The following is a 27,991-nucleotide window of genomic DNA, read 5'->3' as shown; positions in this document are numbered from 1 at the left end:
ACAAATTATAAAGGGTTTAAGAATGAGCATGTACTTTAAACTGTAAAGTAAGTTTTTATTCAAAGCAACTTTTAAAATTACAGCATGTTTATTCTTATGCTGTTAACTCTGCCAAACTACAACTTAGCCATATGAAGCATAAAACACTTCAAAAATTTGAATGTAAACCACATTTTTAACACACCTCAAATTTTAGATGCCAATGTATTTTGTCCAAATATATAGCTTATATCAAAAAAGGAACATTTTAAATATTTCTATAGTAAATAATTGTAATAATTTCTTAAAACTTCCAATTATACAAATAGAAAATGTTTGTGAATATAACTATTATAGTTGACAAAAGCTGACAGGAGAAACAAAAACTCTTTACTTTTGAAGGCCTTAAATTTTATTATGTGTGAATTTGTATTTTTTAAATTCCTACTGCATTTCCTTCTTTAGGTAAGTTCATTAAATTTCCCAAGACTGATGAAGCTTTTTAGAATTCATTTAAGTCATCTTTGAGAGGGAAATTCTAGAGAAAAATGTTGAAACCTAAACCAAGAAAATTCAGATGCTATAGTCTCTTACTGTGCTCATAAGTGCTCCAAGTTAAAATTCTATATACCAGATTACCAAAAAAAAAAAAAAAATTCTTAGACCATTACAAATATAAATTCTCTTATTACAAAAAAAAAAAAAAAAAAATCCCTCAAGATTTGTAATTTACTGTACAGAGGAATTACATTTTTAAAGTATGTCCTCATCATACACATTATTTGTTACTATTATCTTTCATACTTTTGCCTCATTTCAAGACATTTACATACATCCCCTTCCCCATGGCTACACATTTTAAACTATCTGTGTACTGCAACATGTTGGGATTTTGAGATACAGAAGCCTACATTTTAGATGTTTAAACTACATCAGTAGGCTACTACTTCAATACAAAAAAAAGAAAGAAAGGCACTGACGAGCCCTTATTTCCCTTATTGTGACGTTTACTCCAATTAAGCAATCTATAAAATTACCATGCTATGCATGTTGTTTAGTTTCTGCTTAAAACAAGCTAAAATGATGGAAGTTTATGCCTACATAAAGGAGGTGAACTACTCAGCTCTTCATTTTTCTATTCATGCTTCAGTACATAAAGTGGTGTTTAAAAACTTCATCTATTTTGGAAAAAATTATTTAAAACCACCACACAAGTTAACACACTTGCAGTTAAAACTATTCCGGAAGCCTACTTATTTGAGTAGCTAATATTTTCTGCAGTGTTTAACTGATAGCTAAATTTAGTGAACACAAAATAGCTTGGCATGTTATTCTGAAGTAAAGCAAGAAGGTGGCTTTATGCACTGAAAATATAAATAGGAGGCTTCCATTTGCTAATAATTCTAAACAAGCAGTACATTTAAATTTAGTGTTTGCTAACAAAAGATCTAAAACGGTTCACTACAAAACAACCCTGTAGATGTCCCTTTTATTAATAAAAATCCAAGTGCCAAATCTCATTACAGGGCCCATAATATATTTTTAAAATACCGATTACCAAGTTACCTAGACTTTGCAAGATTAATCATTCAATTTCAGCAAATGAGAAACATGAAATGTGCAAAAGTTCCCAAGTTAACAAGCTAGGGTGACAAGTGCTTTCAAATCTAAACATCATAGTGAGTTGTAAAACCTCAGAAAGATAGAATAAGATTGATTTCACTCCAATTTTGAAAATTCTTAACTACTGTTCCTCTTACCAAGATCTTCAAATATCTGTTTTCTTCCAAAGTCCCAAAGTTAGAAAGTCTTCTAAAAGTCAGTTTTCCATCTCTAGTCTTATTAGGCACACTATTTTGCAATTTTAAAATATATACCTTACTCACATCTTATGCTTTCTGCTTCAGTGTTTACAGTATTGTTAAACATACTAATATACATTGTTAAAACTGATCTTATAAATAATCTATTTAAACCTTCTTTGGCTACATGTACCATGCTTTTTTTTTTTTCCCCATACAAGTGTCTTATTCAGAAAGTGCTTTCTGTGAGAACTGCTTCCAATGAATGCATTAAACTTGCAAAATCTAGCCTCCCACAATACGTAGTTTTCTACCCTGTACTAGAAGTCCCATATTTACAAAATATTTTAAACTTTACAACAAATCAATGACCATATAAAAAAAGTGCAATTCTCTCTCACCCCATATTCTGGGGCAATGACATTCTTCATACATTTCTACAGAATAGCAGCCTATGATAAGCAAATAAGGTGCTTAGCTTATGCCCAAGGATCTACTTTTTAAGTACGCTGGGCAGTACTTTTGTACAGTGGAAGAGTCAGTGCTCGGGCTACTGGCGGAGCGGCGCCCCCGTCAGGTTGGCGAGCTCGATGAGGGCGAGGGCTCCGTGAAGGCGCTCCCGCTGCTCCTGGAGCCGCCGCTGCGCCCCGCTCTTCTCGTCGTCCTCCTCGTCAGACTGGAGGTACTCCAGCGGGTCCTGCTGCTCCTGATCAGCCTTCTGAACCAGCTTTCCTTTCAAGGTGGGAGTGCGCTGCTCTCGTGTTTCCCAGTACCTGTATGAAATGCATCCGCATTACTTACACGTATAGGTAACATTCTCCAATGCTCACTTTTCTAAAAAAAAAAAAAAAAAAAAAAAAAAGGGAGTGGGGGGGGTCTTTACTACAGTATTATTTTGTGTGTTTCAGTTTATAAAGTTACAAAGTGAATACGTTACATGTTTCCATGCTGCTGCTGCTGCTGCTAAGTCGCGTCAGTCGTGTCCGACTCTGCGCGACCCCATAGACGGCAGCCCACCAGGCTCCTCTGTCCCTGGGATTCTTCAGGCAAGAATACTGGTGGGTTGCCATTTCCTTCTCCACGTGTTTCCATAACATGTGGAAAAACTCAAGTTCAGGAAGCTGAAGGACTTGCTTAGAATGCCACAATCAACAAGCAGCAGCTCAGACTCAGCTCTGGAGTCATGTGTTTTCATCATTAAACTGATTTCAAGATCACATATGAAATGGACTAGAGTAAAATATAGAAATAGAATAATCATTAGAAGCCTATTTATCCTATCCACAGAGGGATGATGGCTTCTGATAGAGCTAATTATGAGAAAGTTTAAACCCACCAAAAAATAGTGCAAATGGATTATTAAGGGTAACACACAGAGCTTATTCAAGAATTTAAGAGCACCATCATTATTCTATTGCATGGTCAACTGACAACGCACAAGAGAAAATGCAAATGTTTCACCTTTTCTGAAAACCAAAGAAAGGCATATTTAAATGACAGTACCATTACCTACAAAAATGTCCATTCATGTTCATAGCAGCTTTATTTGTAATAGCCAAAACCAACATAAAGGCCTATCAAGAGGTGAATGAATAAATAATTGGAGTTACAGCCATACAACAGATTACTGCACAGCTATAAAAAGGAATGAACTGATACACTCAACAACACCATGACTCTCAAAATAATTATGATGGTTGAAAGAAGCCAACCAAGTACATAATGGGCGATTCCATTTGTATAAAACTCTAGAAAATGTGAACTGTACAGAGAGAAAGAAGATGAATGTTTTGGGGGGCTGGCAGTGGCAGGGAGATGCAGGCTTACATGAGGAGACTTGTGGAAGTGATGGGTATGCTCACTATCTTGATTTTGGTGATGGTTTCACAGGTATCTACATATATCAAACACATCAAATTGTGTACTTTAAATGTGTACAATTTATTGTATGACAATTATGCCTCAATAAAGCTGTTTTTAAAATTACACACACAAAAAAAATTACAACTACCAGATTTCAGGAAACCTAGACTACTCAAACTAGAAAACTTGTGGAAATACTCAGAAATATAAAAAGAGAAATGCAAATAGTTCAATATGACTTCAAGGACAACTAGAAAAGGAAAACAGCAAAATACAAGTCAGCAAGGTCAGCAAGGACTAGGTAAGGGCTTTGAATGCTATAATAAAAGGTTTAGACTTCGTACTGAGAATCATATTAGCATTTTAGAAAGACTCCTCTGGCAGCAGCATGAAGTATCGATTGAGAAGACTTAAGTGGCTGAACCTGAGAATTGTTAAGGAAGTAGAATCCATAGGTTGATCACTGAGTAGATGGGAGAAAAATAAGATAAAGACAAAGATGACTAGTTAGTTTCTGGCTTGGGCAAAATTAGATTCAATGGGGCAGTGGAAGCCAGCAAGGAGGAAGAAAATGGTGCAATACTTGAGACAAACCCAATCCCTGCCTTTGTGGAGCTTATGATCCAGCAGGGAAGATAGTCATCGAACAAATAAATGTGTGATGGAGGTTTTGAGATAGAAAATACAACGTGTTATAAAATCATGTTAAGTGGATTTAACCTTATTTGTTTTGGGGGTTACTGGGTAGGTTAGGGAAGAACTTCCTGAAGTGATGTTTAATCTGAGTAAGAAATGAAGAAATGAAGAATGAGCAGAGTGAAGAGAGAAGTGAGCACAAAGGGCTAGAAACTACAATAACAGTGCTGTAGAGAGACAAGGAACCCAGGTGGCTGGAGAAAGTTGTGTTGCTAGAGGGAGGCAGAACCACAGAACATAATTAGGGATTCTAGAGTTTATCCTCAGTGCAGAGGAGACGAGTGAAGCCAGGGAATGGCACAATCAGCTGCTGCTGGTGTGTGACGACTCCTTAAATCAAAACATCCTTACTGGAATGTTTTTATACTGGCCACTTTGTTGCCATTAAAAAAATTAAACTGGATGCTTTTGGAAATTTTACTTTAGAAGAACCTCTAGTCTCTGTCTCTCTCATAATCAACACATCGCTAAATTCAATATAAAGAAAATGAAGATGGATTGTACTAATGACAAATGAAATACAATACATAAAAAACATTCTTTTCAAATGGGGTAAACCCTTGCTTTTAAATAAATTGTGGTCTGAGCGCTCAGACTAAACATACAGTAGTCTATCACACACAGATTCAAATAAAACTCCTAACAATTCTGTGCTTTAAAGAAATAAAGTGCCATTTTTAAAAAACATGTATAAAAGCAACTTAAACTGACAGAACTGTGTAAGTCCCCAGGTTCAACCCGCACACTGGGCAGTATTCTGCTGTAGACTCCAGGGAGAGCCTTACTTTGCCAACCACTCAGCGGCAGCCTGGTTGTCCACAGCCTGGGGCTTACTGAGAGCATCTGTGGGCTCCTCTCGCTTCAGCCTGGCATAAGGGTGCTTCGGACAGTGGCGGTTTGCATGGGTGAATCTGCTTAGGCAGCCTTCAAAACACAGAAGGAAACATTTCATCAGAATCTGGATATCTAGCAGACATGGAAAATGTTCAGTTTCACTGGTATCCGAAAAAAAAAATAAGATGATGAGATTTATCATTCTATAACTTGAGAAAAAAAAAAATAACCTTAAACTGGTATTATCAATGCCACCGAAAGGAAGGTGAAGATGGTTCTTTCACCTCCTGGTCATTGCAATGTAAATGCATTAAACCCCAATGGAAAGTAATTTATTAGCACAAGTCATAAAAATATTCAAAATCTCTGACCCAGGAATTTCATTCTTGGCATCTGTCATTAAAAAAAATCCCAAAAGGTAAATAAAGCTTTAAAGAGGAAAACAGGCCTCTCATGTTTGTTGATAACAAGCAAATTTTAAAAACAAATTAAGTATTCAATATCTAACATTGAGGCAATTGTTAAGTATATGTGCTACATTTGTAACAACTGATATTAATCAAGGAAACCAGGGAGCAACAGAACAAAACTGTACTGAATTTCAAATATAACTGTGTAAAAATGTACATAAGAAAAACAGATTAAGAAACTGGTAAAACAATAAGTAAACACTTAAGAAAAGTGTTAAGAAATTACCAACAGTAGCAATGTTGAGCTGGTAAAATCCACTCCGCCCCCACCCCTCCTGAAAATTTAGACAGTAATGTGCTTCCTTCAGTTTAACAGTTAAAAGTTTAACACCAAAGTAAAAGCCTATGCTAAAGGCTATATTTACTTGAATAGAATTTTCTATTGCCTACAATTGGTTATAGATTTTTAATTGCCCTTTATAAAGATTTTCACCTAAAAAGAATACTTTACTTAAAAATCAATCATTTCCCAGCAACTAATATGGATCACATATTAGCAAGGACATATTAACTTAAGAGGTTTGATAAAATCTCTATCAAAAACTTCACTTCCTAAAAATTCAAGCAAAAGATATTTTAACCTTTAACTCACAACTGGTTATTCCATAAACTTAACTTCTAACACCATACCGTTTTCTGAACAAACAAAAGGTTTTTCTCCGGTGTGAAGACGCTGATGGGTTTTGAGCTGTCCGCTTTGAACAAAGGCTTTTCCACAGTCTGGGTAGTCACACAGATAAGGTCTCTCACCTAAGTAAACAGATGTCGTTATATTTATGAGACAATAAGGTGGGGAGGGGGGAGGGGCAGGGAGAGAGAATCAACCTTTACATAGGTCATGACTGCAAACAACAATAAAACATGCCACAGCCTCTACAGAGCTGCAAATGGAAGTGCTAAGGGCCCACTTCGATAATATGAAGCAGGGAATCACTTGGAAGCACGATGTTTTCTTTAGCCCTTGAGCTTTTCGGTACCCCAGTTCACAATCTTTGCAGTTATCATCTTCAGCTTATCCCATATTCTGCCCCGCCTCCCCAGTCTGAATCGCTAGCTCTTGCTGATTATTTAAAACGTCTCCACCTCCACCCTCCTCTGGTCAGACTGGCAGCCCCCCCACCTAGAAGGAATCCTGGCAGGTCTCTAGTCTCTGACTCCGTATAGCACTTTTGGAGTAGATGGCAGAAAATACTTGCTTTTTCCATCCAACTACCCTCTAAAACCATCCCAAACCCTACTCTTCTCCTTGAACAAGTAAAAACGATCTGCTGACTTTTAAATGGCCCTCTAATACCTGCACTATAGCTACTGGGTTCAGGAGTAGGGTTTATCTTGACTTCCCTCCTGGAGATTCACTCCAGCCACAAGGCAGTTCCCTATCTTCTACTCCTTGGAATCCCTATCTTTTCTGCCCATTCAGATCTTCCCAATCCTGTAGGCTCCCAGTGAAACTTCTTCGACCCCCACCGCCCCCACCTCCGAATAATTAAGTGACATATCCCTCCACTAACTTAGTATCCTATGTTGTTTATGCATCATGAACTCTCCTCATACAAAGATGAACAGCACCTTGTACTGTACACAGCATAGTGTCAGGCTAAAGAAAGTGCTCAAAAAGGTTGTTGTTCAGTCATAATTAAACTTATTTCCTGAATAAACATTCTTTGGTCAACAATTATACATTGGTTCTTCCAATATGACTCAAAGAACAGTAATGAGTCTTCCCTAAATTTTTTATTTAGAAATGTACTAAATGTTAACAGCTGGACACAAGTTAATAGACATAGACTAGAGTAAGAGAAAAGCTTTTCTACTCTCTAAAAGCATATACTATTAGAACTTAACTATAATATGGGGATCTTGGGCTCAGGTCCCCGGGACACAGTGTAATAGGTGTAGAAGCATTGGGTGACACACAGTGGCTCAGTGGGAGATCAGTACTGGACTCAAGCACCTTTTTATTACGCCACTTGATCTTGAATCTTGGCAACTGATTCCACATTGGCAACATGTACTCTATAGCTATGAACCGCTTATTTGGGGTTATTTCAGGCTGCTGGTGGGCTATATATATAGTCCATGGGGTGGCAGAGAGTCGGACATGGCTGAGCGACTTCACTTTCACTTTCACTTTTCAGGCTGCTGCTGCTAAGTCACTTCAGTCATGTCTGACTCTGTTCGACGCCATAGACGGCAGCCCACCAGGCTCCACCGTCCCTGGGATTCTCCAGGCAAGAATACTGGAGTGGGTTGCCATTTCCTTCTCCAATGCATGCATGCGACCCCACAGATGGCAGCCCACTGGGTTCCTCCATCCCTGGGATTCTCCAGGCAAAAATACTGGAGTGGGTTGCCATTTCCTTCTCCATATTTCAGGCTAAGTTGATTGAAAAAAATTCTCAGAATCAGATATGCATAAAATAATAGTTTTACTGAATGGTACCTGAATTCAAAACATCTTGGCCACCTTAGTTTATAATGATTCAAAATTAAAACTTTACCCCTTTTCAGGGATTTAGCTAAGAACACCTATATTCTAGCATGTCATTGAACTATATCTTTTCAAAAACTAAAAAAAGAAACAGGTGATAACCATAAACATAGTGGAACAAACAGGGGACTACAGGTGAAAAACACAAATTCTAGACCAGTACTGACCAAGAGAAGTAGAATGAGAACCGCTTCTAATGGCCACATTCACAAAGTAATACAAAACAAGTAAAATTAACTTAACTATATACTTTATTTAACTCAATACCTCTAAAATTTTATCATTTCAATTTGTAATCATCATCAAAAATTAAGGACACTGTTTACTCTCTTTTTTTCATACTAAGTGTATTTTATACAAACTGCTTATCTCAATCTGGACTAGCCACAGTTCAAGTGCTCAAGGGCCACATACGCTACTGTATCGGCCAGTATACTTCTAAAGAGTATGAGAAGCTGTTAAGTCAGTGGCAATTGGGCGCTTTCGTGCCTCAGTTTCCTCATCTGTAAATTATTTGATGTCATCATTAGAAATATATGGCACCTTCAGGGACCAACTTTCTCTGTGGCAAGAACAAGACCCTCTTTATATTATCTTTTTGTTCTCTGTATGGTATTTTAAATGCAAGTATGACTTCTTCACACAAATAAAGATATATGATAGTCTTAGGATAACTACCTACAATACATTTAATTATGAAAAATTACTTCACCTTAGATTTAACAGTAACATCAAATATCCTGATGGCACAGAGGACTCTAGACATTCTATTAAAAATCTGACTATTAGTGATTTAGGATTTGACTTACAAATTAGTTTTAACAGTCAAACAGACAACTTAAAAGGCATATCAAGTAAAATTTGGATAGACAGGATAGAACCAAATTTAGTAATAATATTCCTGTGATAGCTACACTAATTACCATGATAACTTTAGAAATCACATGGTATCAATGTTCAGAAAACTATCCCTCCCCACCAAAAGAGAAGCTGACTACACAGTGCCCGCTTTTAAAATTTTACAATAAGGAAATGTGAGGCAACTAAAAAATTAATTTATAGGCCTAAACATCAAATCAGCTTTCAGTTAAGTATCACTTTTGGCATTCTCTAAAATTTGCTCAACTTACCTGTATGAGTCCTTTTGTGAGCCTGGAGTGATTTCTCCCGTGGAAACACTCTATTACAGATGTTACAACGGATTCTGCTGGACGAATGCTCTCCTTCATTTATTAAATCCCGTACAGTATCTGCTCTGGGTCTACCACGTCGGATTCCATCCTGTTAACAATTTGTAAAACATTAATATAATTTCTTTCACTCCACTCATTAAAATATAGTATCATAATTCAGGCATACTTTTGTTTATCATGCTTCAATTCAGTTCAGTACAGTCGCCCAGTCGTGTCCGACTCTTTACGACCCCATGAACTGCAGCATGCCAGGCCTCCCTGTCCATCACCAACTCCCGGAGTCCACCCAAACCCATGTCCATTGTGTCGGTGATGCCATCCAACCATCTCATCCTCTGTCGTCCCCTTCCCCTCCTGCCCTCAATCTTTCCCAGCATCAGGGTCTTTTCCAATGAGTCAGCTCTCCGCATCAGGTGGCCAAAGTATTGGAGTTTCAGTTTCAACATCAGTCCCTCCAATGAACACCCAGGACTGATCTCCTTTAGGATGGACTGGTTGGATCTCCTTGCAATCCAAGGGACTCTCAAGAGTCTTCTCCAACACCACACTTCAAAAGAATCAATTCTTTGGCGCTTAGCTTTCTTTATAATCCAAATCTCATATCCATACATAACTACTGGAAAAACAATAGCTTTGACTAGACGGACCTTTGTTGACAAAGCAATGTCTCTGCTTTTCAATATGCTGTCTAGGTTGGTCATAACTTTCCTTCCAAGGAGTAAGCATCTTTTAATTTCATGGCTGCAATCACCATCTGCAGTGATTTTGGAGCCCCCAAAAATAAAGTCAGCCACTGTTTCCCCATCTATTTGCCATGAAGTGATGGGACCGGATGCCATGATTTTAGTTTTCTGAATGTTGAGCTTTAAGCCAGCTTTTTCACTCTCCTCTTTCATCAAGAGGCTCTTTAGTTCTTCTTCACTTTCTGCCATAAGTGGGGTGTCATCTGCATATCTGAGGTTATTGATATTTCTCCCGGCAATCTTGATTCCAGCTTGTGCTTCCTCCAGCCCAGCATTTCTCATGATGTACTCTGCATATTAGTTAAATAAGCAAGGTGACAATATACAGCCTTGACAGACTCCTTTTCCTATTTGGAACCAGTCTGTTGTTCCATGTCCAGTTCTAACTGTTGCTTCCTGACCTGTATACAGGTTTCTCAAGAGGCAGGTCACGTGGTCTGGTATTCCCATCTCTTTCAGAATTTTCCAGAGTTTATTGTGATCCACACAGTCCAAGGCTCTGGCATAGTCAATAAAGCAGAAATAGATGTTTTTCTGGAACTCTCTTGCTTTTTTGATGATCCAGTGGATGTTGGCAACTTGATCTCTGGTTCCACTGCCCTTTCTAAAACCAGCTTGAACATCTGGAAGTTCATGGTTCACGTACTATTGAAGCCTGGCTTGGAGAATTTTGAGCATTACTTTACTAGCATGTGAGATGAGTGCAATTGTGTGGTAGTTTGAGCACTCTTTGGCATTGCCTTTCTTTGGGACTGGAATGAAAAGCACTTTGCAGATACTGCATTTTTTACAATTGAAGGATTTGCGGCAACTCTGTATAGTCAGATGGTAGTTAGCACTTTTTATAAATAAAGGGTTTTTTAAATTATTTATTTTATTTTTGGCTGCTCTGGGTCTTCATTGCTGTGTGCCAGCTTTCTGTAGCTGTGGCAAGTAGGGGTTACTCTCCACTTGCAGGGTGTGGGCTTCTCATTGTGGTAGCTTCTCTTGTTGCAGTTCCTGGGCTCTAAAGCACAGGCTCAAGCAGTTGTGGCACACAGGCTTAGCTGCCCCGTGGCATGTGGTATCCTCCTGGACCATGAATCAAACCCATGTCCCCTGAATTGGCAGGTGCATTCTTAACCACTGGACAACCAGCAAAGCCCCATAAAGTGTTTTTTGGACAGCAAGGAAATCAAACCAATCAATTCTAAAGGAAATCAACCCTGAATATTCAATGGAAGGACTGATGCTAGAGCTGAAGCTCCAGTACTTTGGCCACTTGCTGCAAAGAGCAGACTCCTTGGAAAAGACTCTGATGCTGGGAAAGACTGAAGGCAGGAGAAGGCGGGGAACAGAGGATGAGATGGTTGGATTGTCATTGTTTTCATTGACTCAAGGGACATGAGTCTGAGCAAACTCTGGGAGATACTGAAGGACAGGGAAGCCTGGCATGCTGCAGTCCATGGGGTTGCAAAGAGTCAGACAGGACTTAGTGACTGAACAACAAGCAGTTTTTTTAGACATAATGCTATTGCACACTAAAGAGACTATAGTATAAACATAACTTTTTATTCACTAATAAACCAAAAAAGTTGTGTGACTTGCTTTATTGCAGTATTGGCTTTACTGCGGGAGTCTGGGACTAAATCCACAGTATCTCAAAGGTGTGCCTGTGAATAACCATTGAATACCTTTCTTCAGTGACATCAGGGAAATGGCAGAGTAGGTAGTTTCAAGGTCCCACCCCTCCCCCCCAAATCACTGAAAAATCAAGCAAAAACTGTCAAAATCAGCTTTGTCACAACTCCAGAAAATAATCAGAAATTTACAGCAACTCAGCCAACAATAACTCAAGAAACTGGCAACGTAAAACTGTAGGAAAATTGTACAGCACATTTGACAACTCCTTGCCCCACCCTCTCCTCACAGTGGTCTTTGAAGACAGTTGTCTTCATTCTCAGTGTAGGATCCCAGTCCCTGGTTCAAGAGAAAACAGAGAAGCCCTTATATTCTGAAAGAATTGTGTTTGTCTGTTTTCCCCAACCTGGGGGCTACCTGAAGCTCTGACTAACTTAGAACTCTCTCTGGGCAGAAAAGTGGCTACATGGAGGGCATCTCTCAAAAACCTTGTAAGGCCAATAACAACTTACTGCCACCTGGGGAAAAAGATTTCAACTAAGGCACACAGACACACCAAAAACCTAGGAGGAAAAGCTGGGGAGAGAATTTCTTCGGGAAATTAGGGCATTGAAAAGTGCCCACATATCTTAAAGGAAGGAATTTAGGAAGTCACATACTTGCCCAGCACAGGAATCATACTCAGAAAATATCTGAAAAGAATCAAAGCTTTCACTTCTGACTGATTTTTAGGCTCAGCACAAGCAAGAAATGAAGGTTAAAACAGAATTGTAAACAGTCTGGCTAAGTATATAAGGAGAGCTACAGCACAGAACCATTCTGCAAAGTTAGAAGGGTTTTACTTTTTTACTCTCTGTTCTTATTTCTCCCCCTGCCTCACCCTCCATTTGGTTCCAAGCACTCAAGAAAATCTCAAAATATGAGCTGATCTCAAGCTAAAGAAATAGACTTCAGAGAACAAATGCAACAAAGAGTTTACAAAAATAGTTTAGAAAAGTCACCAAACAACTACAAGCCACAGTATACAACTAAAACAAACACTGAGGAGAGAGAATTTGATTTCCAGAGCTACTACTTCATAACATTCAAAACACCCAGTTTTCAACAATATATTACAAAGCATGCAAAGAAACAAAAATATGACCCATTTATAAAAGTTCATTTTTCCTCTGAGGAAGCAGACCTCATAGCTTACTAGACAAAGAAGTTAAATAAACTTCCATGGTAATAGAAACCATGGACAAAGAACAAAAGAAAACCAGGAGAACTCTGTTTCAACGAACAGAGAATGTCAATAAAGAAACAAACTATGTTTAAAATATAGAAATTCTAGAACTAAAAAATACAATAACCGAAATGAAGGAAAAAAAAAAAAATTCACTCCAGAGTCCTAATGGCAGATTTGAACTGGCAGGAGGAAAGAACCGGCAAATTTAAAAATAGGCCAACTATTTTTAATCCAGTCTGAGGAACAGACAAAGAATGAACAGGCCTAAGGCCCCAGTAGGACATCAAGTGTCTTATGGGCCCATTTGGGCTGCTAGCACAAAATACTACACACTGGGTAACTTAAAATAACAGAAATTTATTTCTCACAGTTCTGGTGGTTGTAAAGTCCAAGATTAAGGTGCAGGCATGGTTGGGTGAGGGGCTACTCCCTGGTTTACAGCCAGTGACTTCTTGCTGTGTCCTCACATGGCAGAAGGGGGCAAGAGAGCTTTCCAGGGCTTCTTTCATAACAGCTTTAATTCTGTTTTTGAGGGTTCCACCCCCATGACCTAACCACCTCCCAAAGGCCCCATCTTCTAACACCATAATTTTAGGGGTCAGGATCTCAACACACAAATTTAGGGGGATACCTCAGCATTAAGCTTATCAACACACACACAATCAGAGATCCAGAGGCAAGAGAAAATAGGACAGAAAGAATATTTAAAGAAATAATGGCTGCAAACTTCCCAAAGTTAATAAAACACAAGTCTAAACCTCCAAGAAGGTCAATCAACTTCTGTAATAAACACAATCAGAGATGCACAGGGAGACATAATCAAACAATCAAAAGACAAAGACTCTGGAAGCAGTTTTTGTCAGTTTTTATCATGCCTACAAATTCTAAATAGGATTAACAGCTGATTTCTCAGGAGAAACTGTACAAATCAGTGGGATGATATGTTTAAAGTGCTGGAAGGGGAAAAAAAAATCAAACAATAATCTTATATTCAATAAAACTATTGTTCAAAAATGAAGACATTACGCATTCTGAGATAAACGCTGAGAATTCACTGCTAGTAGATCTGCCCTACAACAAATCTAAAGGGAGTTAGTTCTTCAGGCAAAAATGAAAGGACACTAGACAATAACTCAAAGCCATACAAAGAAATAAACAACACCAGGTAACTACCTAAGCTAGAAGTATTGTACTTTGGGCATATAATGTCTCCCTTCTGTCCTATATAAAAGGTAAATGCCAAGTGTATTAAAAAAATAATAAATCTTTGTTAGTGGGAACACAATATAAGATGCAATTGTGACAACAATAACAAAAATGGAGAGAAGCAGAACTTTTGTATACTATTGGCACTAAAGCGATATTAATTCAAAATAGATGTTTTTCACATTTTTAAGAAGTTAAGCAAAATTCCCAGAGTAATCACTAAAAAGAAGAAAGGAAGGAAAAGAATACCAGAAAAGGAAACAAGAAAGGAAAGAAAATGATAAACTACCAAAAACTCAAACACAAAAGGAGGCAGTAATGGAGGAATTCATAAACACAATAGGTGTAAGACATATAGAAAACAAAAGGGGAGTAGTTCTTCCTTATAAGTAATTACTTTAAATGTAAATACATTAAATTCTACAAGTAAAAAGCACAGATTGGCAGAATGGATTTTTTTTTTAATGAACCAACTATATGCTATTAACAAGAAACTCACCTTAGAGCCAAAAACATAAAAAGGTTAAAAGTGAAAGGATGAAAAAGAGAACAATTATAAACACATGCATACCTAACAACAGAGCTCCAAAGATGTATGAAGCAAAAACTGGCAGAACTGAAAATAGAACAAGATAGTTCAAAAATAGCTGGAGATTTTCACTTTCAATTAATGGATAGACAACAAGACAGGTCAACAAAGATATAGAAAACTTGAACAACACTATAAACCAACCACACCTAACAGACATATGCAGAACAATTCACACAGAAACAGAAAAATACCCATTTTTCTCAGGTGCATATGGAGCATTTCCCAAGACAGACCATATGTTGGGCCCAAAGCAAGTATCAATAAATTTTAAAAGATTGAAATCATCAAAAGCATCTTCTCTGACACACATGGAATGAAACTATAAACTGGTAACAGAAAGAAAACTGGAAAACACACAAATATGTGGTAATTAAACACTCTTAAATAGCCAATGGGTCAAAGAAGAGATCACATGCACAGGTTCAATGGAATCCATATTAAAATCCCAAAGGTCTTTGCAGAAATGGAAAAAGCAATCCTCTACTCATGGAATTGCAAGAGGCTCCTAGTAGGTGAAACAGTATTTTAAAAGAACAAAGCAGGAGGACTCACACTTACAAAACCTATTGCAAAGCAATGGAAATTAAGACAGTGTGGTACTGGTGTAAGGATAGACATAGGCCAATGAAATGAAATTGAGAGTCAAGAAATAAACCCTTATTCTATGCCAACTGATTTTCAACAAGAGTGCCAAGAACACTCAATGGGGAAAGAACAGCTCTTCAACAAACAGTTCTTAGATAACTGGATGGATTTCCTCCTACAAAAGAATGAAGCTGTACCTCACACAATATATCAAAAATTAACTCAAAATGCATCACACCAAAATGTGAGAGCTGAAACTTTAAAACTCTTAAAAAAAGGCGGGGGGGGGGGGGGGTGCGGAATAAATATTCATGACCTCAGATTTGGCAGTGGATTCTTAGATGGGGCACCAATAGCATAAGCAACAAAAGAATACACAAACTGGACTTAAAATTAAAAACATTTGCATGTCAAAAGACATTATCGAGAAAGTGAAAGGACAACCTAGAGAATGGGATATAATAAGTTGCAAATCATTTATCTGATAGGTTTCAGTATCTAGAACAGATAAAGAACATTTGCAACACAACAGAAAGAAAACTCAAATAAAAAACGGGCAAAGGACTTGAATAGACATTTCTCCAAAGCAGTTATATTGATACATATGGCCAGCAAGGTCATGAAAATGCAAATCAAAACCACAGTTGAGGTTAATTATACCTCAGTAAAGCCTGAAGAGAAAAAAATTAATTAAAAAACCATAGTGAAATACTATTTCACACCAACTCGATTATACTAAAAAACAAACAAACCAACCAACCAGGAACATAAGTAGGAAATAAGGTGATTTTTGGCATGAATGTGAAGTTGGAAATTTCTGCTGATGGGAAAGTAAAGTGGTTCAGCCGTCGTGGAAGAGATTGACAGTGTGATACAATAGCATATATATATGTACATATACACATACAATGGTACGTTATTCAGTCATAGAAACAGTCATACATGTTATAAGGTGGATGACCCTCAGAAAACAGTATACTAAATAAAAGAAGTCAGACACAGAGGCCACATATTGTATGATCAGTGTTATTAGATATCCAGACAGAAAACAGTTCGTGTTTTCCAGAGACTGCCTATAAAGGGGAAAAGGGAGTGGCTAAATAATTGATAAACAACTTTGGGGGTGATGAAAATGTTTTGAAGCTTGATATAGGTGGTAGTTTCACAACCTTTTGAATTACTAAATGTCAGTGGATTACAATTTAAGATGGTCAATTTTATGCTATGTAAATGTCAGCTCAATTAAAAAAAAAAAACACTAAAGAGCTCAGAACATACTATGGCCTTTAGTTAATAATGTATCAATTTGGTTCATTAATTACAATGAATGTGGGACTTCCCTAGGGGTCCAGTGACTGAGATTCTGCACTCCCAATGCAGGGGGCCCAGATTTGATCCCTGGTCGGGGAATTAGATGCCACATGCCACAAATGAGACCTGGTGTAGCAAAATAAATAAAAATATATTAAGCACAACATGTATCAAAATGATGTAAGATATTGGCAATAGAGGAGACTGGGTACATGCTTGATGGGAACTCCCTGTACTGTCTTAACATTTCTAGGTTTCTAAAACTAATCTACAATAAGCATTTACTTGAAGAAAAAAAAAAAAGCTTTCTTCCCAGGTAAGTTACATTTTTACACATACAAGTTATATATAAAAATAACACCTACATCCAAACTGAAGATGTTTTTACTGCTTTCCATATAAAAACCTAAAGTCTTCCCAAAGCTTAAAAACATCACCTGAAACCTTGATAATAAGCAAGATTCCCTTCAATGTTCACCTTGAAAGAAAAGCATAATCTCAATATGGATGAATATCTTATAGGATAAACCATGTCTAAATATTCATAGATAGTAAAACCTATTTTTCCAACAGCTTAGAGATGGAAACAACCTAAATGTCCACTGACAGATGAATGGACAAAGGAAATGTGACATTTTCTTATTATTCAGCCTTAAAAAAGGCAATTCTGTCATATGCTACAACATGGATGAACATTAAGGATATTATTCCAAGTGAAATAAGTCACAAAAAGATAAATACTACATGATTCCACTTATATGAGGTATCTAAAGAGTTTCAAAAGCCTTAAAACAAAAGCAGAATGGTGGTTGTCAGGATCCAGAGATGGAGAAAATGGGAGCTAGATAGGTATAGTTTCAGTTTCACAAGATAAAAAAGTTCTGGAGTTCTATTATGACAATGTTCATATAGTTAATATTTTTAAATGGTTAAGTTGGTAAATTTTTTGTTTTTTTGCCACAAAAGTGAAAAAAGAAAAAAAGAATGTTAAGAAAGCACTGTGGCAGATTACTAACATTGTTAAAATATTCAATGCCCCTCCCTCCTGTCAGCCCCATGGAGGCCAACTTGGCTTTGACCAATAAAACATGAATGGAAATTACATGTGTGACCTCTGAGCAAAAGGTTTACAAGCCATCACAAGGTTCTACCATCTCTCTTTCTGCTCCACCTTAAGACTCACATGTCCCAGCTAGGTCCCAGAATGAACAGGATAAAGAGCACCCTCACAGGATGCATAATACAAGCTTTGCATAGATTGAGATTGAGATTTTGAGGTTGTATTCTGCAGCATGGTTTAGCCTAAGCTAACTGACTCAGGAACATTGTTAATATATATTTGTTGATGGGATAAAGATCTCATCCATTCTCTGCAATAACTGTATAACTTGTTGCTGGTTATGGTATCATGGGGCTTCCCTGGTAGCTCAGCTGGTAAAGAATCTGCCTGCAATGTGGGAGACCTGGGTTCAATCCCTGGGTTGGGAAGATCCCTTGGAGAAGGGAATGGCTACCCACTCCATGATTCTGGCCTGGAGAATTCCATGGACTGTAGTCCACGGGGTCTCAAAGAGGCAGACCTTCACTTCACTTCACTTCATGGTATCATGAATAATTGTTTCAAATGCAAAATAAACACACCATCTATGATCCATAAAAATCACAGGTGATTGGTTCTGTTAAGAAAGAAATGGAACATGAAATAAGGTTAATTAAAAACTTTAGTGATTCAGCTCTGCCACAGCAAAAAGGATCATTTCCCAACTATTTTTTAAATACATAAAACATACTATTCACTGTATTACAATTTGAAATAAGTGATTTAGTATCAAATAACTAAACTATTTAAAATCAAAATTTTAAGATTACCCGTTATTATTTTCTGTTTCTGGTTAAAAAAAAATTAACAAGCATGTTTTACAGTGGGGGAACATTTTTTGTTTAAGTTAACTATTTGGTTGCTTCCCAGTAACTCTAAGATCTTGTCTCAGCTACAAACCACATGTTCATTTTCCAAATGAGAAATAGGGCTGAAAAATCCATTATAATCCAACATCTCAGTGATATGCAGGTAAAGCTTCACTAAGCATATTTTTTTAGCTAAGAAAATTAAGCAAGGCAAGTAATCATCTAATACCCTAAATAAATGAAAAAAGAACATCTTTTAACCATATATACAAAAATGTCACTCTAAGAAAACACTTCATTTCAGCCTTAGCAATTAAAAACAAAAGCATGTTTCCATGTACATTTTGACAATAACCAAGTGTTAACTCATCAATGACTAAGTATACTTGTAGCTTAAGAGACAAATCTTGTCAAGACTGCTTGATAATCTGCAAAAATAATAATAAATAAAGAATTAGAAACTCTAACATATCTTATTGCTATTATGTGGCCACTGCTGCAAAATAAGCTATTAGAAAGAAGTAAAATATTGTCAAAAATGTTTGCATATCTCAGCAATTTTAATTTTTAAAACAATCCCAATACTACCAGAAGGTAGTGATTTTAAAATACTTTCTAAAATACTTTACGATAAATGTTTTATTCTCAAACATCAACAACTTTAAAAAGTTATTTAATAAAGTTTGAGTTATTTCTCAAGACACTTAGAATAACGTACACATTAACCTAAGCTTTAGAAAGTTATATTCAAACTTGATGTTTCCATGATTACTAAAAAAACTAAAAGTTCTTGACAAATTTTTTACAAAACAAAATTCGAATAAAGTATACAAACAATCTGGAAGGAAAAGAAAAATAGTTTTCAGTGGAAGAGGTGTACACCTTCCTGTTTTTATGAGAAAATGTAAATATTTCTTATCTCCCTTTTCCAATTCAGATTTGATCCAAATTTCCTGTGGCTCACATATCTGCTTCCTAATGCTGTCCCTTACTTTGACTTATCTTGACAACTTTACAAGTCTTAATTTGTATCTATCTATTGCATGTACTCTCATAAAGCACCTCAATTGAGATATCATTTTGAATAGTGTATTTTATGAGTCTACTTGCATCTTCTTTTTTGGGGGGGTGCACTGGATGTTTGTTGCTGCATGCAGGCTTCTCTAGTTGCAATAAGAAGGGGCTACTCTCTAGTCACGGTGCATGGGCTTCTTATTACATTGGTTTCTCTTGTTGCAGAGCACGGGCTCTTCTAGAGCATGCAGGCTTCAGTAGTTGTGGTGCCCAGGCTTAGTTGCCCTGCTGCATGTGGAATCTTCCTGGACTAGGGATTGAACCCATGTTTCCTGCATTGGCAGGGGGGTTCTTAACCACTGGACCACCAAAAAAGTCCATTTTTCCTTTTCCTTTTTTGGCCAAGCCACCCAGCATACAGGATCTTAGTTCTCCCACCAGGAGTTGATCAGGGATCAAACCCATGCCCCCTACAGTGGAAGCACAGAGTCCTAACCACTGGAATACCAGGAAATTTCCTACTTGAATCTTAATATTAGAGGAAAAAAACCAAAAAACCCTAAAGTCAACTCACAGAAACAGTATCATGTAGGGATTAAGAGTAAGAGCTCTAAAAGGTTCCAATCAGTGCTGCTACTTATCATATGATGAACTTAATTTTGAGGACTTCTCTAATTCTTCCTTTTTCATCAGATAAACAAGGTAAATTGATTAAAAAGTTCAAAACCATCAACACAAAGTCTGGTGGTTTGCTCTGCAAGGCAATGAATAATAAATGGTGGCTACTGTGTTGATGAAACATGTTAATATGATGTTATGTTTAAATATGGTGGTGATCAAAACTACAGGCTACTACAAGGCTAAGTACAGTCTAGATGTTTAAAATGATCTGTGATAGAAAGGTGAAACAGGATAGGCAGCTGGCAGGTCTTGAAGGGTAAATCTGAGGATGTGCAGAGAAGTCAAACTGCACAGGCCCCACAGTGGAAAAATAACTTCATGAATGCAATCTGAGTAAAGAGCACAAGTATGGAGGCTTGGAATATCCTTAGGCAGAGGAAAATTAGACGTGCCCCCTTCCCTGCCAGAATTCTACAACCTGGGGAGAGACCATGTTAATATATAACTGTATCCCAATAGTGCTGAACAATCTTGTGATGAGGGGCCAAAATAAGCTGGCAGAAGATGGATATTTTCCCACAGGCAGGGGAGACAATGTTGGGCAGCAACAAACAAAAAAGCAAGGACTGAGATGCTGAAGCCTCCCTTCCGAGCAGTGGTAACAAATAGTGAATGAACACAAACATTCTCAAACCCATAGCCGTTAGTGCCTCTTACCCAAATACTGAGAGAAGGGTGTGTGTGGGGGGGCGGTGTGGGGAGATAGAGGGAAGCATGCTATTGGCACCAACTATATCTCGGACTTGTCTTCCGTCTTCCCAGAAGGTGAGCAGATTCAGCCACTATGATTCATTCATGCATGTGGAAATAAAAGAACTACAAGTACTTTAGAAAAGCCAAACAGAAGAATTAGACTAAAACTAAAGAATGTACTGATCATAAATCAAACTAGGTAACTTCCCTAAAGAAAGTATATTCCAGACCTTCCCCCATCAGAATGGAGACGCTAAATGAATGAATTTTTTGGAGCTGTATTTGGATTCTTCATTGATAAAAGGATCAACTTGGCTAACAATTTATGAAACAGTTATAGTATGGACGACTGTGAGGAGGGAAAAAAGTAACATGTATAAAAGCTTTTTACGTGTTTTTCGTTAACTTGTACTATATTTTACCTCTGATAAATAGACAAAGTAAAAATAAAATTCAAACTCATGCATTAGTAAGAACTTTTTTTTAAAGATTTATGTGACGAAAAGACTGTTTGGGGCCAAAAAACCAAACTAAACAAACAAAAAACCCCATACCTATAGAATTTCATTTATCTATGATAACATTAACCTCCTTGGATAATCCAAAATTAGATTCAGTTATAATCAGGAATAAAATAATAGATGCAAAATCTTCTACAAGTAAATTATGCATATATGTGTTTATGTTGCTCAACTATATAACCTACTATATATTTTTTTCAAGTACTAAACATGTAAATATGTTAATATGGAAAAATACCTAGGATACCCAGCCATCTTATTAAGGGCTGTTTAGAGACAGCACACTGTGATTGCTCACTTCACAAATTCAGCACTAATATAAATATTTCTACTACTTCTTTCAAATTTTTACTTAAGTAATAGCTTTAAGAGTTGAAGTGTGTCAAGGCATATAGCTGTATAATTACAGTACTTTAATAACAATGCAATTAGTAACAGTGTACCAATTTCCTCAGGGCTCAACAAGGAGTTTCAATATCTTTGTTACTGTGTGTAAATGATGACCAACTTGTTTCAATTGATACAGTATTTGCGAATATAAATGTACTTATCCACAAGGTGATTTATCTTTAACAAACTGCTTATCTTATATAGCCACTTAACTAATAGAACTTGAATGCTAAACTTATATCAGCACTAATTACACAAATACTTTTCTGTTATTGTTGAGTATCTAACTCGTGTCCGACTCTACTGTGACCCCATGGACTGAACCCCCCAGGCTCCGCTGTTCATGGGATTTCCCAGGCAACAATACTGGAGTGGGTTGCCATTTCCTTCTCCAGGGTATCTTCCTCATCAGGGATGGAACCCGCGTCTCCTGCGTTAGCAGGCGGATTTTTTTTACCACTGAGCAAACCATGGAAGCCCTGCTTCAGAACTTGGAGCCACAAAAACGCGTCTATCCTATCAGCATTCCTGCTACCTAGCTGTGGACCTTGGGGAGCTCCCTTCATCAATACCTCTAAGTATCAATTGCCTGATCCGTAAATTGTAGGTTTGAATCCTTCCCGGCTCTAAAACAGACTGAGTCTCCAAGCAATTCGAAGCCTTTGACAACAGCGTCCGATTCCACTCTGTGCTCTCAGAATCTAGCAAAGTTGTACGCTTACTTAGTACAACTGGGAGCCCAGTTGTACCCGCTGGGTAAGATTCCCCTAAGTCCCTTCTTGTTCTTCGGCCGTCTCTGCAAGGCATCTTTAGCAGGGTCGTGGTGTCTGCAGTGCTGAAGCAGAAACGGCGCAACCCCTCCCTTCCTGCACCCAGAGGAACAGTTGAAGGCCTGCGGCCCCTTCCCGCCCTCTCCCGCCAGAGAGGACTCAGCGGTAGGCCGAACGGCTGACAAAGCCGGCTGACCATTCCGGTTCGTGACCCCCAGGCCGCGCTCCCGCCCACTGCACCTGCTGGCCAGTGGCCTCTGTTCCGCTGGGCCTCCCCAATCCCCTGCCGAAGTCACATGACTGAAGTCCAGTCCCGCCCCCGAGTGGGGGGGGGGCAGATTTTTGGCGCGCGGCAGTGACGTCAGCGTCCTGTCACCCGCCACCGCCCGCCCCCGCCGCAGCCAAAGCGACCTAGCGTTTTTAACTCGGCCCCGCCCCGCCCGCCGAGTCCGCGGGCGCTGCCGGCTAGGCAGCGCCGTTAACGGGCCTCGACTGCCCCGCGCCCCGCCCGCCCGCGCCACTTACCTTGAGGTGGCCGCTGTCCGGGCTGCTCGCCTCCTCCTCGTCTTCACCTCCCGAGGCGGCGGCGGCCGAGACGGTGGGCGGCGGCGCGCCCCGTCCGCGAAGCCCCAGGTGCTCGGCGGTGGCGGCGGCAGGCAAGGCAGCCGAGGCTGCGCCCCCGGAGGCTCCGGGGCTGAGCGTCACGTTGTGCGCGTTCTCGCCCCAGCGCCACGGGTACACCATGAAGTCGCTGAAGCCAGGGCTGGTGGGGATGAGCGGAGGCGGCGGCTCTGGCTCCCCTCCGCCGCCGCATGTGGGCTTGATCGGGGTCGTCCTGATGACCGACACCAGCACCCGCTTCGGGGAGTCCTGGCAGAAGATGACGGGCGGCGGCTGAGGGGCGTTGTCCGCCATCTGCGCCTCCACACCCCGGATCATTGCCTGGCCCGGGTCCGCAGCTCCGGCGGCCGTGGGCCGCAGTCCCCGAGCCCGGGTCTGGTCCTTGCTCCGCTCGCCGGCGCTGCTCCGAGTTGCTGGCTCTCAGTCTTGCCGGCTCTCAGTCCCGCCGGCTCATGGCAGGCGGACGTTTCCTGGAACCCTCCTGCGCTGCGGCCAGCGAAGGAACAGAACGGCTCGGCCGGACCAGACGGTCAGGGCTGGACCCCCAAGCCTTGGGTCAAACCCGCTCTCCGCTGTTTGTACTCTCCAACGCAGGCTGCAGCTGCGGGAAGCAGCGGGCGACTTGCCTTTGCGATGACAGGGAAGCTGAACGCGCGGCGCCGAGCCCCCGAAAATAACAACCTGCCGCCGGGGTCCAGGCTCCTGTTTTTCCCGCGTTACATTTCGCGCCTGGGCGGAACCAATCACCGCAAGGCCCCTGCCCGCTGGCCGCAGCGGCGAGTGACAGGAGGCGCGAGCCAATGGCCGGGCCTGGACTTCTTTCTAGCCAGACCCGGGTGGAGCCGGACCTGCGCGCGGGTCCTTTCTGCCATGCTATTGGCCGCCGCTCTTGTATTTTTTTTCTTCCAAAGGAGCCAACAGCGTTCGAAACTCCAGGGGAGCGCGCGACGTCGGCACTCGCCCAGACACACCCTCCGGGAGCCCCGCCCCTGCTGTCCCTCTGCGCGGGTATTCGAGGTCGGCGACGAGTGGGGGTGACGGGCACGGGCAAGCGACAAGAGGGTTGCTGATTGGAGAGGTATCGGTGAGGGGGCGGGCTAGGGGCGGTCGTTGGCCGGCGGGGACTAGCGTCTGCACACCCCACCCGCCTGTGGCTGTTGGGCTGTAGTTCCCGCGCGGCTGCGAATTTAAAGGGCTGGGGCCCGCGCCGCCCTCCCGGTCCTCAGCTCCCGCCACCCGCTCAGGAGGGACCGAGGCCTTTCTACAGTAGTTTCTAGTAGACACCAAGAAGCATGTAGTTCCTTAATGATTCCCGTCTGCCCAGCTGTTGGACTCCCTGTGAGTGGACCCAATCCGCGCCCCCGACTCGCCCCAAGACTGAGGTGGGCATCAGTCCTAGCCTTCGCCTCCTCGGGCGTCGGTTTCCCATGTGTGCTAAGTAGGATAGTTAAGGAAGTCATCTCTGAGTTCCCTGTGTGCTGCCCGCGCCTCGGAGAGACACGAACGCAGGCGAGTGTCCACTCTCACACTCGGGACGGATGCCCCAAAGACGCCAGAGGACTCCCCGCCCTCCTGCCGCGGATCCAAACCCAGTCTGGGGCCGCCCCTTAATCCCCCGTCTGGAAGGGTGTGGAGCTATGGATGCCCGGGAGGGTTCTGGTCATTGCAGACCCCACCCGGCACCCGAGGGATCTTGACTGACAGGAGTCAAAAGTCTGACAGTCAAACCCCCCCGACCCCCGCCCCTGTCAGGGCCACTTTGGGGCTCGAAAAGGGATGGGGCAAAATGGAATGTCCAGCCCCGTAGTCACTAGAATGTGAAAGAAGTGACTGTCTTGTTTTGTTCTTTGCTGTATTGCCAGGGCCAAGCCTGACTTGTTTTAGACTTTCAATAAATATTTGTTGAATAAATGAATGAATATCCAGTAGTTAACAGGATTAGTAGAATAGGCCTGCATAATAGATAGCTGAGTATTCTCTCCCTCTCTGCCCCCACCCCTAATACACACACAGACATCTGTGCCATAAGTGTTTAAAAACTAGTACAATTTATATAAACAACTTCTAAGATACATTTTAAATGATTTTCTTAAAAATATGTAAGTGTGATTTTTTTTCACGTGATTTTAAAAGGTGAGGGGTAATATATCCACTTTAGCTTTTAAATATACAAAGTATCTCTAGCAAGGTACACAAGAAACTGATACATAAATTGACCCCAAGGAGGGGAATTGTGTAACTAGGAAACAGAAATGGAAAGATTTCAGAAGATACAACATATAATTTTGTATCTTCTGAAATTTGAAGGAAGTGAAAGTATCTTTTTAGTAAAAAAAAGTAGTATGTATGTACCATTTCCTGGAGGCTTACTGTATTAATAGCATATATCTACTGATAAAGTGGATGAATGCTTCTCTCACGTTATACTGCTCTCAACAATTCTGTGAGGTAGGTATTACTATTCCCACTTTATAGATGATGAAATTTGAGGCTCATCCAAATTCACCTAACTTGGTAAAAATCCCTTGTAAGGATGGCTCTGAAAACCACCTATGGTTTATACTCCCTTAGCGTCTGCTGAACAAAAGGAAGTGACTGAAAACTGTGGGTCTCATATTTCTGAGATTGCCCCCACCCCCCACCACATTTCCTTTTTTAAAAGATTTATTTTTTAGCTATGCTGGGTCTTTGTTGCTACATGTAGGCTTTCACTAGTTGAAGTGAGTGGGCTCTAGAGCACAGACTCAGCAGTTGGCACATGGGCTTAGTTGCCCCAAGGCATATGGGATCTTCCTGGGTCAGGGATCCAACCAGTATCCCCTGCATTGGTAGGCAGATTCCTAACCACTTGACCACCAGGGAAGCCCCCCTGCCACACACACATTTATGAGACCTATTTCTCAAGTCTAAAACCTTTAGGTTTTCTTTAGAGATTAAAACCAACTTGATATTTTAATAAATAGGTGATGTGGAAAGATGAAAGTTTCTCTCTCATTTTACTTGATAAACACTCGTTTTTACAATTTTATGCCAAATGACTGTACTGGATACTTCTGAATCCATTGTAAGGTAAATATAATTCATCTATTTTATACTTGAAAAACAGTGAAAAGTAAAAAGTGATATATCCAACTTGGACTCTCAAATTACCTGTTGAGCAAGATCCAGCAGATTAAGCACCAGCCAATAGTTACTGTTTAACAAGGCCCAGAGTGTGAGATGAGTCATTCAGAACCAAGACACTAACTTTCTGCTTCTAAAAATTTTTCTTCATCAACAGTAACCTGGCAACTGCACTTGCTCTCTGCCACAAGAGAATGAAAGGCATGCCAGGAATTTGTGAACTGGGCAGAGGGTGATTCCAGGAGCAGAGTTGAGGTCATGCAAGATCTGCTTGTTTGGCTCCATTTCCCTGCAACTAGGAAGCTGTCTGAAGTGTGGGGATCATATTTCTGATGTCTTTGTTCTGCCCTAGTCAAAGTCTAAATACTAAAATTTAGAATGCTGAGACTCAGAGTACTAAAATTCATCTAAGGATACTTGCTATATTATTACAGTAGTCTTTCCAATTGTTAAAAATGTAGACCACTTCTGGTAAAGATATATACCTCAAACACTTTTTAAAATGTGTTTAAAGGTTTCAAGATAAAATCTGAGTAAAACAAAGCAAGGACTTTTTTTTTTCACTTTGAAAACAGTATTAACGAGAGCATTTGGAGCTGCTTGACTGCTGCAATATCTTCCTATGTGAGAGGCTGAACATAACATAGATCCTGTTAAGTGATTTGTCTTCACAGCTAAAAGTGCATATAAAACAGCTTTGCAAATGTAGATGAAATGGGATAAAAAATGCCTGATCACTTGTTTTGACATTAACAGGAAAATATTTTACTGTAAAAATTCTCCAAAATAATTTTCTCAGTGTTCTATTTGGCAACAAACTCAAATTTGAGTTCCAAAAAGTCCTCTTAAAATGAATGAAACCTTGGAGGAAATGGTTCCCCACAATGTATCAGTGGCGTTTTTAAGCTCTAACAATAGGAGATTATCTACATAGAGCATATCTACATATCTTTCTTCAAAAGAGCTTTCCCCAAAATATTTTCCAAAAGCATTGTGCATGAGAGTTTCATCAAGTTAAGAGAAAAAGGAAACATTTTTAACATCTATTTTACCTATTTACTGTCACAAATGCCCAGATATCTCATTGTGATGATATTGCTAATTTTCTTAGAAATAGCTCTTTTGGTTTTAAATAAGCAATCTAACTTTGGTTGCAAGTAAGAGTAACTTCAGACCAGGTTAGAAAACAAAGAATTATTAAAAGGAAACAGGGGTGTCAAATGGAGTCCAAAGTCAGGATTGGGACCTGAAACATCATCTGAACCTGCTGGGGATACATGGTTTCCAGGCTCAGTTCTGGCGCTATGGATGTGCTTCATTTTTTCCTCTCTGTAGACACACTTCTTTGGTCTTCCACATGTGTTGCTAAATATACAAAACCATACACCAGCCTCTTGAGTTGTTTTTATGCTGTGTTCAAGTCACGAGAAGAAACAGATTGGCATTTACAAATCTCAACTTCAGATTATTAAGAGGTAGAATGATTGTCCAGTTTGAGTCAGGTCGTTCAACCACCAGGCACAATCCAGTAGTAAAGATGTGGTACCTGCATGCTTTCCAAGTTGCTTGAGTGGTGTCCAACTCTTTGACCCCATACACTGTGGCTCACCTGGCTCCTCTGTCCATGAAATTTTTCACGCAGGAATTCTGCAGTGTG

General features: G+C 39.9%; 1 protein-coding gene across 2 annotated transcripts; it reads right to left on the bottom strand.

The window, feature by feature from the left end:
* Positions 1-49: 49 nt before the first annotated feature.
* ZNF367 (zinc finger protein 367) lies at positions 50-23,703 on the bottom strand. Of its 2 annotated transcripts, XR_009696377.1 has the most exons (6): positions 23,116-23,703; positions 9,266-9,416; positions 6,275-6,394; positions 5,126-5,264; positions 2,719-2,983; positions 2,424-2,554 (listed from the first exon to the last, which is right to left on the bottom strand). XR_009696377.1 is itself a non-coding variant. In XM_061163666.1 (5 exons), exons 1-5 carry the CDS (start codon positions 23,527-23,529, stop codon positions 2,332-2,334), a joined length of 1,047 nt encoding a protein of 348 aa, XP_061019649.1. In that variant the 5' UTR covers positions 23,530-23,703; the 3' UTR covers positions 50-2,331. The 2 variants fall into 2 exon arrangements, 1 of the variants encoding a protein (XP_061019649.1); XM_061163666.1 differs by lacking the exon at positions 2,719-2,983 and having other exon boundaries at positions 50-2,554.
* Between the last annotated feature and the right edge of the window lie 4,288 nt (positions 23,704-27,991).

Source organism: Dama dama, chromosome 16, assembly GCF_033118175.1.
Source record: "Dama dama isolate Ldn47 chromosome 16, ASM3311817v1, whole genome shotgun sequence".
Lineage (NCBI taxonomy): Eukaryota > Metazoa > Chordata > Mammalia > Artiodactyla > Cervidae > Dama > Dama dama.
Note: the sequence above shows the minus strand (reverse complement) of the source record. Positions and strands in the feature narration are given on the sequence as shown.

Excerpts from the sequence above, each read along its gene's own strand:
- ZNF367 (XM_061163666.1), bottom strand. The coding sequence starts at position 23,529 with ATGATCCGGGGTGTGGAGGCGCAGATGGCGGACAACGCCCCTCAGCCG. Across the intron at positions 6,395-9,265 it reads TCACAAAAGGACTCATACAG|GTGAGAGACCTTATCTGTGT; the intron begins GTAAGTTGAGCA and ends CTGTTTACTTAG. Across the intron at positions 5,265-6,274 it reads TTTTGTTTGTTCAGAAAACG|GCTGCCTAAGCAGATTCACC; the intron begins GTATGGTGTTAG and ends TGTGTTTTGAAG.